This window comes from Thalassophryne amazonica, chromosome 3 (genome assembly GCF_902500255.1).
Source record: "Thalassophryne amazonica chromosome 3, fThaAma1.1, whole genome shotgun sequence".
In the NCBI taxonomy this organism is placed as follows: domain Eukaryota; kingdom Metazoa; phylum Chordata; class Actinopteri; order Batrachoidiformes; family Batrachoididae; genus Thalassophryne; species Thalassophryne amazonica.
In genome coordinates, this window is record NC_047105.1 from 95,523,260 (window position 1) to 95,536,522 (window position 13,263).

Consider the following 13,263-nt stretch of genomic DNA (forward strand, 5'->3'; position numbering starts at 1 on the left):
GAACAATGCCTTTTTTAAGAACATTCATAAAAACACTGAGTAGACATCAATAAATAATTGGATACAGACTGTGCTTACTCATCAGTCCTTATCTGTCTCCAAAATACTTTGCACATTCTTAAGCCTGACAAAATGTTTTGCCAACACATTCTCACTCCGAATGCATCTCGATGCTGGGTCAGTGGTTTTTCACGTCATTTAGTGACTCACAGGACACTTTTTTTAGCAGTCATTTCTTTCTCATTTGCTTCACGTTTGTCTCTCCAGTTAATATTTATCTGTTTTTAGTATATTTGCTATTTTATTTTATTTATCTTTGTTTTTGCATGGAGACAGTGGCAACGAAATGTCATTCCACTTTGTAATTACATCTTTCACAAGGTGTTATTACAATAAAGAAATATTGAATCTGTTTTTGGCATGTCATAGTTAGGGTTTGGATTAATGTTTCCTCATGTGTCACTTAGTGATGCAAAAGGGCTACCCAACTCATCACATATTAATGTTTGGTCAAAATGAAACTTTTACATCAAGTTGTGATGAGTTGGGTGTGAGACATCATTGATTTTACATCATCTTGTTTTATCTTCATTCCACCACAACACTAATCAAAAAGTGCCACCTTTAATGTCCACCATAATTAATATCTCCATGTAATGCGGAGTTGCGTCAAGAAGGGCATCAAACTAAAACTTAAAACTTGTGCCAATTCAACATGCAGATCCACCTTGGATCTGCTGTGGTGATCCCAAGTGAGAACAAGGGGGCAGCCGAGAGGACTTAGAAATAAAGAACAATTCAAAGATGACCTGCCATGCAGACCTACAGCAGACTCACTATTGAAGTAAACTGATGCAGTGGTTTTGTCAAAAGGCTTTCATTATTTTATGTGGGTGAGATCTTTTTTAAAATATTTTTTTTTGTCATGCAACTTTTTTCTTGTTTTTACATTTTTGACACTCTGAATTCATGTTTCAGCATTCCAGACATTCTTGGGGAAGCAGGACGTGTCCAAGGAGATGGAGGAGGTCCAGGCGGAAGCTCAAGCACAGAACAATGTACACACAGTCTCCGTGTTAAAACTGATTAAAACTCGCGCTGTTCGCTGGCAGCTCATCACCATCATGGTCACCATGGCCTGCTATCAGCTCTGTGGCCTCAATGCAGTAAGTACCAGCACGTACTCGTATATCATCTTCAGAGATTTACAAAACACTATACCTACATCTTTTACTGTAACAAATTTTAGACACAAATGTGGGATTACAAAAGAAATCAAGGAAATTGTTTGGTTGGTTAGGATATTAAAATGTGTTTGATACTGATCTAAAAGACCAAAGCCTCGTCGTGAAATGGGGTTAAAAAAATTTTATTGGGAAAGCATTTTGCAATAGCTTAGCACAGTTTTAACAAGAGCAATCAGAGATTTCTGACGCCTGCCAATCTGGATCCAGATCACCTCCAAATTTCAGTGGAGTCTTCCATGCCCTAATATTTATCTGCGGTGCAATTTGGTGAGAATCCATGACGTAGTTTTGACGTAATCCTTCAAAGCCTATATGAAGTGAAACTTGATCCAGAATCCAGATCTGGATCCAGATCATCTTAGAAATTTAATGGAGTCTTCCTTGGCCTAATATCTATCTGTGGTGAAAAATTTCAGCAAAATTTGTGCAGTAGTTGTGATGTAATCTTGCTAAAAGACAGACAGACAGACAAATAAATAAACGCAGATGATCTTATTATATCCTTGGTGGATGTAATATAGTCACTGATCAAACTGTGGGTATGAATTTTATATCATGCAGACACACAATTTAAGCACTATTTTTCTATCTATCAGTGTTTCTCTCTGAGTGTGCTTATATCTATATCTATCTATCTATCTATCTATATCTATCTGTCTACACACACACACACACACACACACACACACACACACACACACACACACACACACACACACACACACACACACACACACACACACACACACACACACACACACACACACACACACACACACACACACACACACACAGTGGTGGGCACAGCTAACCGAAATAATTAGCAAAATTAACTGCAAACTTTTAGGGCCCCATTGTACATAACACGAAAGACGCAGAAACCAGAAGAAAATCCGCGAACCAAACACAAAATTGGGTGCCACAAAACATTCCAGCTGCTGTCATGAAGGACGCACGGTCGCTCATGCGCGTGCACGAACACACTGCAAGCAGCTGGAACATGCTGCACCACATTGTGCCTCTGTTGTGAAAAAAAAAAAAGCCGGAATGTGTTGCACCACATTGCACCTCTGCTGTGGAGAAAAAAAACAAACAAAAACACACTACATAAAAACAACACTGCATGTTATTGAATCCCTCATATCGAGCGGACAATACAAGTATGAACCGTCTGTTCCTCTGTATGATTCATGGTCATAGATGTGCAGTCATGAAATGACACGATTGAAGCAGTGCACTCTCATGTCTTATTATGTCCAGCCGGCTAAATAAATAATTACTACAATCACGGGACACTGATAGATGAGATATTGGTGTATAATTAGTGAAAATCACTGGGTTGATATAAAAAATAAATAAAACTGGACCAATACAGAACCTTGCAGTTAAATAAACCTGGTTAAATAAAAAATAAATGCCACGCGCAGACGGGAACTTTACCACTGTGCTACAATCGATGTCTTATAACAGGAGCATGAAATACTTAAAATCAACAAGGAGATAAACGTATGTTTTCAAAAAAGAGAAATTAGACAATGTATGGACATGCGTGTCGGGCCTGTTCCCCAGCCTGCTGAGGTGCACTGTGTGCAGCTGCTGCAGCCCGGTGCAAAGGAGAAAGATGTTTTATGTATTTAAGTTGTAAGTTCATGTCCTTCAAAACATGGTATGTGCTCCCCAGCTGGGACGTCCAGGAGCAGAGATCTCAACAGCAGCTGCTGTTGGCAGCCACGCCCCCTGTCCGTTCAACACACAGACAAACGTGTCACTCTCTGTTTCTGTGTTATGTGGTCATTCATTTTAGTTATTTATGTAATTGCGTATATAGGTATTGTTGTAATTATTTATATACCTGTCCTGGTGGTGGTCTCTGTGTTTTTAATGTGACATGTCATGTGCGCTGAGCTGTCATTTCCAGCTGTCAGTCTGTGGTGATCAGCTGACAGACGCCTCCCTGTGCTGTGTGCGCTCAGACATGGCTGTCCGGCCCCCATGTGATCATGTCTGTACATATATAGCAGCATTTTATGCAAGTGTACCTTCCTCGCTCCCTCAACACACGTACGCCGCATGTGTTTCGAGGAGAGTGGGCATGACACACGCGCACACAGGCGAATCACACGCACGTCACGTGTTTCTTTTTGCAACACCACACTCGTGGGGGCACAAATTTCACATCCAGCTTGACAGTGATCGTCTGCTCACTATTTTTGTGGTGACAGCGTGAATGGCCACACATTTTCTAAGTGTCAAGTGACCAGTGTTGGATGTTCTTGTGTGTCACGTGGAGTTTGGCCGACACCTGCTGTGAAAGGGATCGAATGGGCTCTCACAGAACACTTTCTGTCCTGTATGAGGCATTAGGAGACAGCTCCGATTTGTCATGAATGGCATGCAATTCCTGCTTTGTGCGCTAGTTGGGTACAATCGTGTTGTATGAAGGGCCACTTTATATTGACTCGGTTGGGGTCACATCGGATTACATTGTCTGCTACTGATAAGCCAGTTTCAGGATTAAGTGCCCTTTTGTGTCACAAACACAAAAGGAACGCATGAAAAATAAATAAATAAATAAAAAACCCCAAACACTATCATCATATTTATCAAAAGCAGTAAATCGCAGTATTAGAAGTCACAGTTTATCTTTCTTACCCAGCTGTGGCTCGTTGTAGCTCGTTGTCCCGACAGACTGGCGTACACGGTGCAGCTTCTTACTTGAAGTTGGACTTTATTTCTCAAACTCACCGACACAAATAATCCACAGCTTCACACCGGCAGATAGCTGTAAATTGAGTTGGACAGACACTTAAAAGCGGCTGCTGCCGGCTGGACGTGTGCTCCAAAAACGCAGACGCTACAAACACTTGTGCTGCTCCCTTTCATAAAAAAACAAAACAAAACAAAGACGAACCACACACTGCATATAACACAGGAGGAGCTGAAGAGCACTTCATTTCCCATAATGCAGAGCGGGCTTTATGCATACATTACCCTGTTCCCTAAAAAGCCTTCAGTTAATTCAAAATGCTGCAGCTAGAGTACTGACGGGGACTAGAAGGAGAGAGCATATCTCACCCATATTGGCCTCTCTTCATTGGCTTCCTGTTAATTCTAGAATAGAATTTAAAATTCTTCTTCTTACTTATAAGGTTTTGAATAATCATGTCCCATCTTATCTTAGGGACCTCGTAGTACCATATCACCCCAATAGAGCGCTTCGCTCTCAGACTGCAGGCTTACTTGTAGTTCCTAGGGTTTGTAAGAGTAGAATGGGAGGCAGAGCCTTCAGCTTTCAGGCTCCTCTCCTGTGGAACCAGCTCCCAATTCAGATCAGGGAGACAGACACCCTCTCTACTTTTAAGATTAGGCTTAAAACTTTCCTTTTTGCTAAAGCTTATAGTTAGGGCTGGATCAGGTGACCCTGAACCATCCCTTAGTTATGCTGCTATAGACGTAGACTGCTGGGGGGTTCCCATGATGCATTGTTTCTTTCTCTTTTTGCTCTGTATGCACCACTCTGCATTTAATCATTAGTGATCGATCTCTGCTCCCCTCCACAGCATGTCTTTTTCCTGGTTCTCTCCCTCAGCCCCAACCAGTCCCAGCAGAAGACTGCCCCTCCCTGAGCCTGGTTCTGCTGGAGGTTTCTTCCTGTTAAAAGGGAGTTTTTCCTTCCCACTGTAGCCAAGTGCTTGCTCACAGAGGGTCGTTTTGACCGTTGGGGTTTTACATAATTATTGTATGGCCTTGCCTTACAATATAAAGCGCCTTGGGGCAACTGTTTGTTGTGATTTGGCGCTATATAAAAAAATTGATTGACTGATTGATTACCCACAAGGCTAACCTCTTAAGTTGACAAGCTAAACCTGTTAACAGTATTATATATTTATAAACTGTGAATTGAGCTACAGTTCACTCATATTGCATTCACAAACACAATACAAATGCACACACACACACAAAAATTTTTTAAAATACTGGCTTTTGAGCTGCTTACATACCATTTTTGAACAGTGCATTCTCTTACCAGTGCTTGTGTGCTTTGAACTGTGAACCGGAAGTGTTAGCTAGCTCTCTGCATTCATAAACAGGAACTAATATGTATGATTTTAGGGTTTATGATTTTACAAACATTTTTGACTGTTAAATCTATTCACTTTACCAGCAAAAAAATGTTAGCAGACTGAAAGTTAATGGAACTAAATTTAGTGGAAGCTAATTGGTCTGCTGATGCTTTTCAAAGTGAGCTGAAAAGCTGATCCACTAACGAAAACATTAGCTTCACTAATAAGTGGGGCAAAAAAGTATTTAGTCAGCCCCCTGATTGTACAAGTTCTCCTACTTAGAAAGATGAGAGAGGTCTGTAATTTTCAACATAGGTACACTTCAATTATGAGACAAAATGAGAAAAAAAAAATCCAGAAAATCACATTGTAGGATTTTAAAATAATTTATTTGTAAATTATGGTGGAAAATAAGTATTTGGTCACCCACAAACAAGCAAGATTTCTGGCTCTCACATACCTATAACTTCTTCTTTAAGAAGCTCTTCTGTCCTCCAACTGTTGCCTGTATTAATGGCATCTGTTGGAACTCATTATCTGTATAAAAAACACCTGTCCACAGCCTTAAACAGTCAGACTCCAAACTCAAACATGGCCAAGACCAAAGAGGTGTTGAAGGACACCAGGAGGAAAATTGTAGATGTGCACCAGGCTGGGAAGAGTGAATCTACAATAGTCAAGCAGGTTGGTGTGAATAAATCAACTGTGGGAGCAACTGTAAGAAAATGGAAGACATACAAGACCATTAATGATCTTCCTCAATCTGGGGCTCCACAGAAGATTTCATGCCATAGGGTCAAAATGATCATGAAAACAGTGAACAAAACTCCCAGAATTACATGGAGGGACCTAATGAATGACCTGCAGAAAGCTGGAACCAAAGTAACAAAGGCTGCACACTACGCAGAGAGGGACTCAAATCCTGCAGTGCCAGGCGTGTCCCCCTGCTTAAGCCAGTATGTGTCCAGGTCCGTCTGAAGTTTGCCAGAGAGCATATGGATGATCCAGAAGAGGATTTGGAGAATATCATGTGGTCAGATGAAACCAAAATAGAATTTTTTAGTAAAAACTCAACTCATCGTGTTTGGAGGAAGAAGAATGCTGAGTTGCATTCCAAGAACACCATATCTACTGTGAAACATGGGGGTGGAAACATCATGCTTTTGGGCTGTTTTTCTGCAAAGGGGACAGGATGACTGATCCGTGTTAAGGGAAGAATGAATGTGGCCATGTATCATGAGATTTTAAGCCAAAACCTCCTTCCATCAGTGGCAGCATTGAAGATGCAATGTGGATGGCTCTTCCAGCATGACAATGATCCCAAACACACCGCTCAGGCAACGAAGGAGTGGATCCGTAAAAAGCATTTCGAGGTCCTGGAGTGGCCAATCCAGTCTCCAGAACTCAACCCCATAGAAAATTTGTTGAGGGAGTTGAAAGTCCATGTTGCCCAGTGACAGCCCCAAAACATCACTGCTCTAGAGGAGATCTGCGTGGAGGAATGGGCCAAAATACCAGCTACAGTGTGTGCAAACCAGGTGAAGACTTACAGGAAATGTTTGACCTCTGTCATTACCAACAAAGATTATGTTACAAAGTATTGAGTTGAACTTTTGTTATTGACCAAATACTTTTTTTCCACTATAATTTACAAATAAATTCTTTAAAAATCCTACAGTGTGAGTTCCTTTATTTTATTTTTTTTTTTGCTCATTTTGTCTCTCACAGTTGAAGTGTACCTATGTTGAAAATTACAGACCGCTCTCATCTTTCTAAGTAGGAGAACTTGCACAATCAGGGGCTGAATAACCTATAAAATTATTCATAGACTGGCACCTCCCTACCTAGCTGACCTAATTAAACTTTACATACCGGCCCAGGCTTTACGTTCTCAGGGTGCAGGACTACTTTGTGTCCCTAAGGTGAATAAGACGTCTGCGGGTCACAGAGCTTTCTCTTATCGTGCCCCTGTTCTGTGGAATGATCTCCCTGCGTCAATAAAACAGACAGATTCTGTGGAGACTTTCAAGTCCAGACTTAAGACACACTTATTTTCCCTTTCATATGGCTAGCATACTGGTACAGTTTTGTTTTACGCTTTTTACTCTTTTAATTCATTTATTAGTAATTGGAGCAGGCCGCGGCCTCAACTTTACCTAAATTCTGGGTCTTTTAGTGAAGTTTAGGGCTAGTGGCCGGCGATCGCTTTAGTATTTCTTCTGGTTTTCTTGTTGTTTAATGCTGGCAAATTATACAGTATTTTTTTTTTTTTGTCTTTCTGATGCCTGATTCTGTTTTTTCACTCTGTTTAAGGTGCAGCTCCATCCAGAGATGGGAGTTGTATTCGTGTTGGCGATCCTCCTGTCCTGTGCGCCAATAGCATTTCTTATATGCTATTGGCGCATGCCAAGAGCATGCGCCAATAGCATATAAGAAATGCTATAGAACATGCCATAGGTATTAAAGGCACTCCGCTGCGGTGGTTTGAATCATATTTATCTAATAGATTACAATTTGTTCATGTAAATGGGGAATCTTCTTCACAGACTAAGGTTAATTATGGAGTTCCACAAGGTTCTGTGCTAGGACCAATTTTATTCACTTTATACATGTTTCCCTTAGGCAGTATTATTAGACGGCATTGCTTAAATTTTCATTGTTACTCAGATGATACCCAGCTTTATCTATCCATGAAGCCAGAGGACACACACCAATTAGCTAAACTGCAGGATTGTCTTACAGACATAAAGACATGGATGACCTCTAATTTCCTGCTTTTAAACTCAGATAAACCTGAAGTTATTGTACTTGGCCCCACAAATCTTAGAAACATGGTGTCTAACCAGATCCTTACTCTGGATGGCATTACCCTGACCTCTAGTAATACTGTGAGAAATCTTGGAGTCATTTTTGATCAGGATATGTCATTCAATGTGCATATTAAACAAATATGTCGGACTGCTTTTTTGCATTTGCGCAATATCTCTAAAATTAGAAAGGTCTTGTCTCAGAGTGATGCTGAAAAACTAATTCATGCATTTATTTCCTCTAGGCTGGACTATTGTAATTCATTATTATCAGGTTGTCCTAAAAGTTCCCTGAAAAGCCTTCAGTTAATTCCAAATGCTTCAGCTAGAGTACTGACAGGGACTAGAAGGAGAGAGCATATCTCACCCATATTGGCCTCTCTTCATTGGCTTCCTGTTAATTCTAGAATAGAATTTAAAATTCTTCTTCTTACTTATAAGGTTTTGAATAATCAGGTCCCATCTTATCTTAGGGACCTCATAGTACCATATCACCCCAATAGAGCGCTTCGCTCTCAGAGTGCAGGCTTACTTGTAGTTCCTAGGGTTTGTAAGTGTTATGTGTCGGACGCAGCTCGGAGAACCGACCAGCGTTTGAAGGACCCAGTATGAAATAAGCAGAGCACGGTACAAAGGCTAACTGAATTTAATACATAACAGTGATAATACAGAAAGGTGCGGTCTGGCGTGGTGCGCTCCCAGCAGCGCTAACGGTCCGGAGCCAGAAGCTGTTTCGGACCCAAGGACCCCGCCGACACCCCCCAGGTGGCCGCAACAACCGAGTCTGTGAAAGAAGGAACCATTATGTGAGTCCACACTCTACACACAGAACACTTAAAGGTGTACAAACAGCAAACACTTCCTGGCTTGATTGCTGATCAGCTTCCAACCTGCAGGCATGGAACATCCAGTTCACAAAACTCCACCGCAGTGGAAGCTGATACATGACTAACAAACAGCTCAATACAATAAGGTGTGAGGGACACCACATTTACTGACTGTATAACTGTTAGTCACAAAATCTAACGTACCTCAGGAAGTGTGCTGACGAGCGTGAGACCTCACCCCCTCCTCTTTCACAGACTGTGCATCAAACCTGGACATTTCTCAGCATCCGCTGCTGATGAGATGGCTCCCGAGACGACGATCTCACCCGTCTGGTCACAAGGTCGAGTCTCTGGCAAATACACACTGTGCACTCCAGTCTTAAATGCCAACATGCTCCAATCCATCCAGATGCACCTCAGCTGTGAGTCCTGACGAGTCGCAGGTGATCAGGGTGAGGTCCTGACAGCCTCAGCAACACAGCCACTCAGTCCCAAATGCACGCCACCTGGGAGGAAAACAAAAAGACAAACAAACCGGCAGCCAGGCCCCCCCAGCCATATAACAGTAAGAGTAGAATGGGAGGCAGAGCCTTCAGCTTTCAGGCTCCTCTCCTGTGGAACCAGCTCCCAATTCAGATCAGGGAGACAGACACCCTCTCTACTTTTAAGATTAGGCTTAAAACTTTCCTTTTTGCTAAAGCTTATAGTTAGGGCTGGATCAGGTGACCCTGAACCATCCCTTAGTTATGCTGCTATAGACTTAGACTGCTGGGGGGTTCCCATGATGCACTGAGTGTTTCTTTCTCTTTTTGCTCTGTATGCACCACTCTGCATTTAATCATTAGTGATTGATCTCTGCTCCCCTCCACAGCATGTCTTTTTCCTGGTTCTCTCCCTCAGCCCCAACCAGTCCCAGCAGAAGACTGCCCCTCCCTGAGCCTGGTTCTGCTGGAGGTTTCTTCCTGTTAAAAGGGAGTTTTTCCTTCCCACTGTTGCCAAGTGCTTGCTCACAGGGGGTCGTTTTGACCGTTGGGGTTTTTCCGTAATTATTGTATGGCCTTGCCTTACAATATAAAGCGCCTTGGGGCAACTGTTTGTTGTGATTTGGTGCTATATAAATAAAATTGATTGATTGATTGATATATTTGTCTGTGAATTGTTCTGTGAATTGTTCTGTAATTTATGTTTGTAGCATGGCCCAAGCAGAGGGTCACCCCTTTGAGTCTGGTCTGCTTGAGGTTTCTTCCTCAGAGGGAGTTTTTCCTTACCACTGTTGCTCTGGGGGTTGGTAAGGTTAGACCTTACCTGTGTGAAGCGCTTTGAGGCAACTCTGTTGTGATTTGGCGCTATATAAATGAAAATAAATAAATTGAAATTGATTGTGTGTATATATATATATATATATATATATATATATTAGGGATGTGAATCGTACAACAACTCACGATTCAATTCGATTCCGATTCTTGGGGTGACGATTCGATTCAGAATCGATTTTTGATTAAAAGAGCTCTGAGAAATAGTTATATTACTTAAAAATGTTTATGTTTAAGAAAATGCAGCTTTACAAGGTTAATTAAGTGATTCTAGATGTAAATTTACTTATCTGCTTTGCTGGCAGTTTAGCGAAGCGCTGGTCAGTAGTCGACAGAGACCGCTGCTCCCCTCTTTTAGCTCCAGGTGATAGCGTAGCATGTGGGCTTGCGGATTTGAAGTGTTTCCGAAGTACTTGACTTTCATTTTGCAGATTCTGCACACTACATAAGTCATGTCAAGCTCCCTCTTACGCAGCAAATAATAAAATCCAAAATGCGCCCAAACATTTGCCTTCAGCAAAGATGGTGCTGGCTGAATTAGCTCTTCGTCCACCATGCTAAGCTACAGTCACTGAACTCTGCAGTGCACGAGTGTTTGAAGCACGCCGGACCACCCCCTCCCTCGCGGGGATGCTGTAGTACGGAAGCCGTTGCCTGACAAACAGTACACGCAGCGAGTAAGCAAGATTATGTTTAAAAAATGCTTTTAAAAAAATCGATTCTTGGACATTTTGGATCGATTCAGAATCGTAATAAATAAGAATCGCGATTCGGACGTGAATCGATTTTTTCCCACACCCCTAATATATAGTATTAGTTAATTACTTAAGTATGAGTCTTCTTAATTAATTACTTGTTACTAATTCATTACATATTTATTCATGCTTAATTAAGACTAAAGTGTAGTTATGCAGTGCTACCTAAGCTACCTACCTATCGTTATATCAACTTGCCACAAACACAAAATAGATGCATATTTTGTTAATATCAATTTCTCATAATAAGGACATCCCAAACAAATTTATTTATTTATTGTCATGACAAAGACAACTTCTGGTTATGTCACTTTGATTAATATCAAGTTTACATAATCAACACAACCCCCCCAAAAAAGTGAAATTGTCATTAGAAAAATCGAATGACACTTGATGTTTATGACAGCAGTCATAAACACTCATGACAATGACTGAATGCCAATATCACTTTGTGCCTATCCTCAGCTTCTATCACCTCAGCCTCAGTCGTTGCAGTGGTATGTTTGGTGGTGGTAGGGGGCAGCTGGAAAAACAGCAGAGCTTTCCATCATGGAGTGTTCTCAGCAACAATTTGACACTTGTTACAATTACATCATGATAACAATTCTAGTGCTTAAAAACTCAACATTCCATTCTGCTGCAGTGAGTCATCATGAAAAGAAAACACCAACTAAATATTTTTCAGTTGCGTAGGAATAGTAAAAGGTGCATTGCAAGCAGCAGCGCTGACAGCAGTGAGGGACCATTACACAGGAAGACAGAAGTATATCTCACTCTCCACCCCTATGTGTGGCATGCCAGAGCACAGGACTGTAATGAAGCACAGACCAAGAGTAGGTGTTTCCCACTACTCTTTTAGCACCCTGGACAGCACCTTTCAGCTGATCACATCTCCTCTCTGTACAAAACCAAACAAAACAACAAACAAGTGGGGGTGGAGAATCACTGTAAAATGGATTAGAAATCAAACCACAGCCATTTGCATCACCAACATCCAGACCATCATTCCATATCAGCGCACGGAACAAAACACACCCACACCACTTTGCCCAAGTTTGCCATGCTAGGGCTGCGCTGCTGTCCATGGTCCTGAAAGAGAAGAGTGAAACCACCCTCTGCTGGTCTGTGCTGCTTTGTAGCGCTGTGCTCTGGCAGTCATCACCACAATGGAGGCATCAGATTATTGGTGAGGATGTGATGGGATGATGCGTGCCATGGAATAATCCTTTTTACAATGTTACACACTATACATTCTCCCCAAAATATAAACCCGGTCTTGCCGGTTGTATGGCTTGCGGGTCTCATGCAGTTTGTGTATGCCACACATTGGTGGTGGGGAGTGAGAAAGTACTTATCTTGCAGGCGACACAAAAAGCAGGTGTGGAGTACTTGTGTAATACGTCTGATGCATAGCACCTGTGCAATGACCATATGTCTTACAGTCATCGTGCAGCCCATATTAGCCGTCCTCTTGAATTGAATCAGGTGTTCAGTGGCAGTATGTCTTGTTGTCTACATGCATCCATCAGCTCGAGGATAATTGTTATTCAGCCCAAGTCGAAACAAAAAAAAAAAAGTGACCAAACGGGGGTAGTGGGGGAGATGATCATACTATGTTCCTACAATTTTTTTTTACCATGTGTAATTTCATTTTTATTTAATTTATATAGCACCAAATCACAGCAAAGCTGCCTCTCAAGGCGCATCATACAAGTAAGGTCTAACCTTACCAACCTCCAGAGGAAGCACACAGGTGACAGTGGTAAGGAAAAACTCCCTCTGATGATATGAGGAAGAAACCTCAAGCAGACCAGACTCAAAGGGGTGACCCACTGCTTTGGTCGTACTAATAAAAAAACATTTTTAACAATACAGAGGAACATCAAATTTTGAGAGTTATTAAGTCCAAGCAGACGTCCAGGACAGCACCAGTTGGTTGGGGGGGGGGGGGGGGGGGGGGGGTTGGGTCATCAGATGCAGTCGTGGGTGCATTATCATACTTGTACTGCATTTAATTCATTGTTATAATCAGGTTGCAACACACTAATGATCACATTCTCACGACTGTCTTGTCTTTTGCCACGTGCTGCACAAGTTTTCATATACCTACATTTGGTGTTGTGTGGGCTGCCAGAAGAGGTACTGCTGGCCCACCACCAAAGGGCGCCCTGCCTGAAGTGCGGGCTTCAGGCACGAGAGGGCACTGCCGCCACGGACACAGCCGGGAGTGACAGCTGTCACTCATTA

The 13,263-nt window shown here is 42.0% G+C and overlaps 1 protein-coding gene across 1 annotated transcript in view; it reads left to right on the forward strand.

Annotated features, from left to right (window-relative positions):
- Positions 1-13,263, forward strand: part of LOC117507295 (solute carrier family 2, facilitated glucose transporter member 9-like) — a 389,118-nt gene that overhangs the window by 184,533 nt on the left and 191,322 nt on the right. Inside the window, exon 7 of the mRNA XM_034167137.1 lies at positions 979-1,166. Within this exon, the coding sequence (XP_034023028.1) occupies positions 979-1,166 (188 nt within the window). The remainder of the gene's footprint in view (positions 1-978; positions 1,167-13,263) is intronic.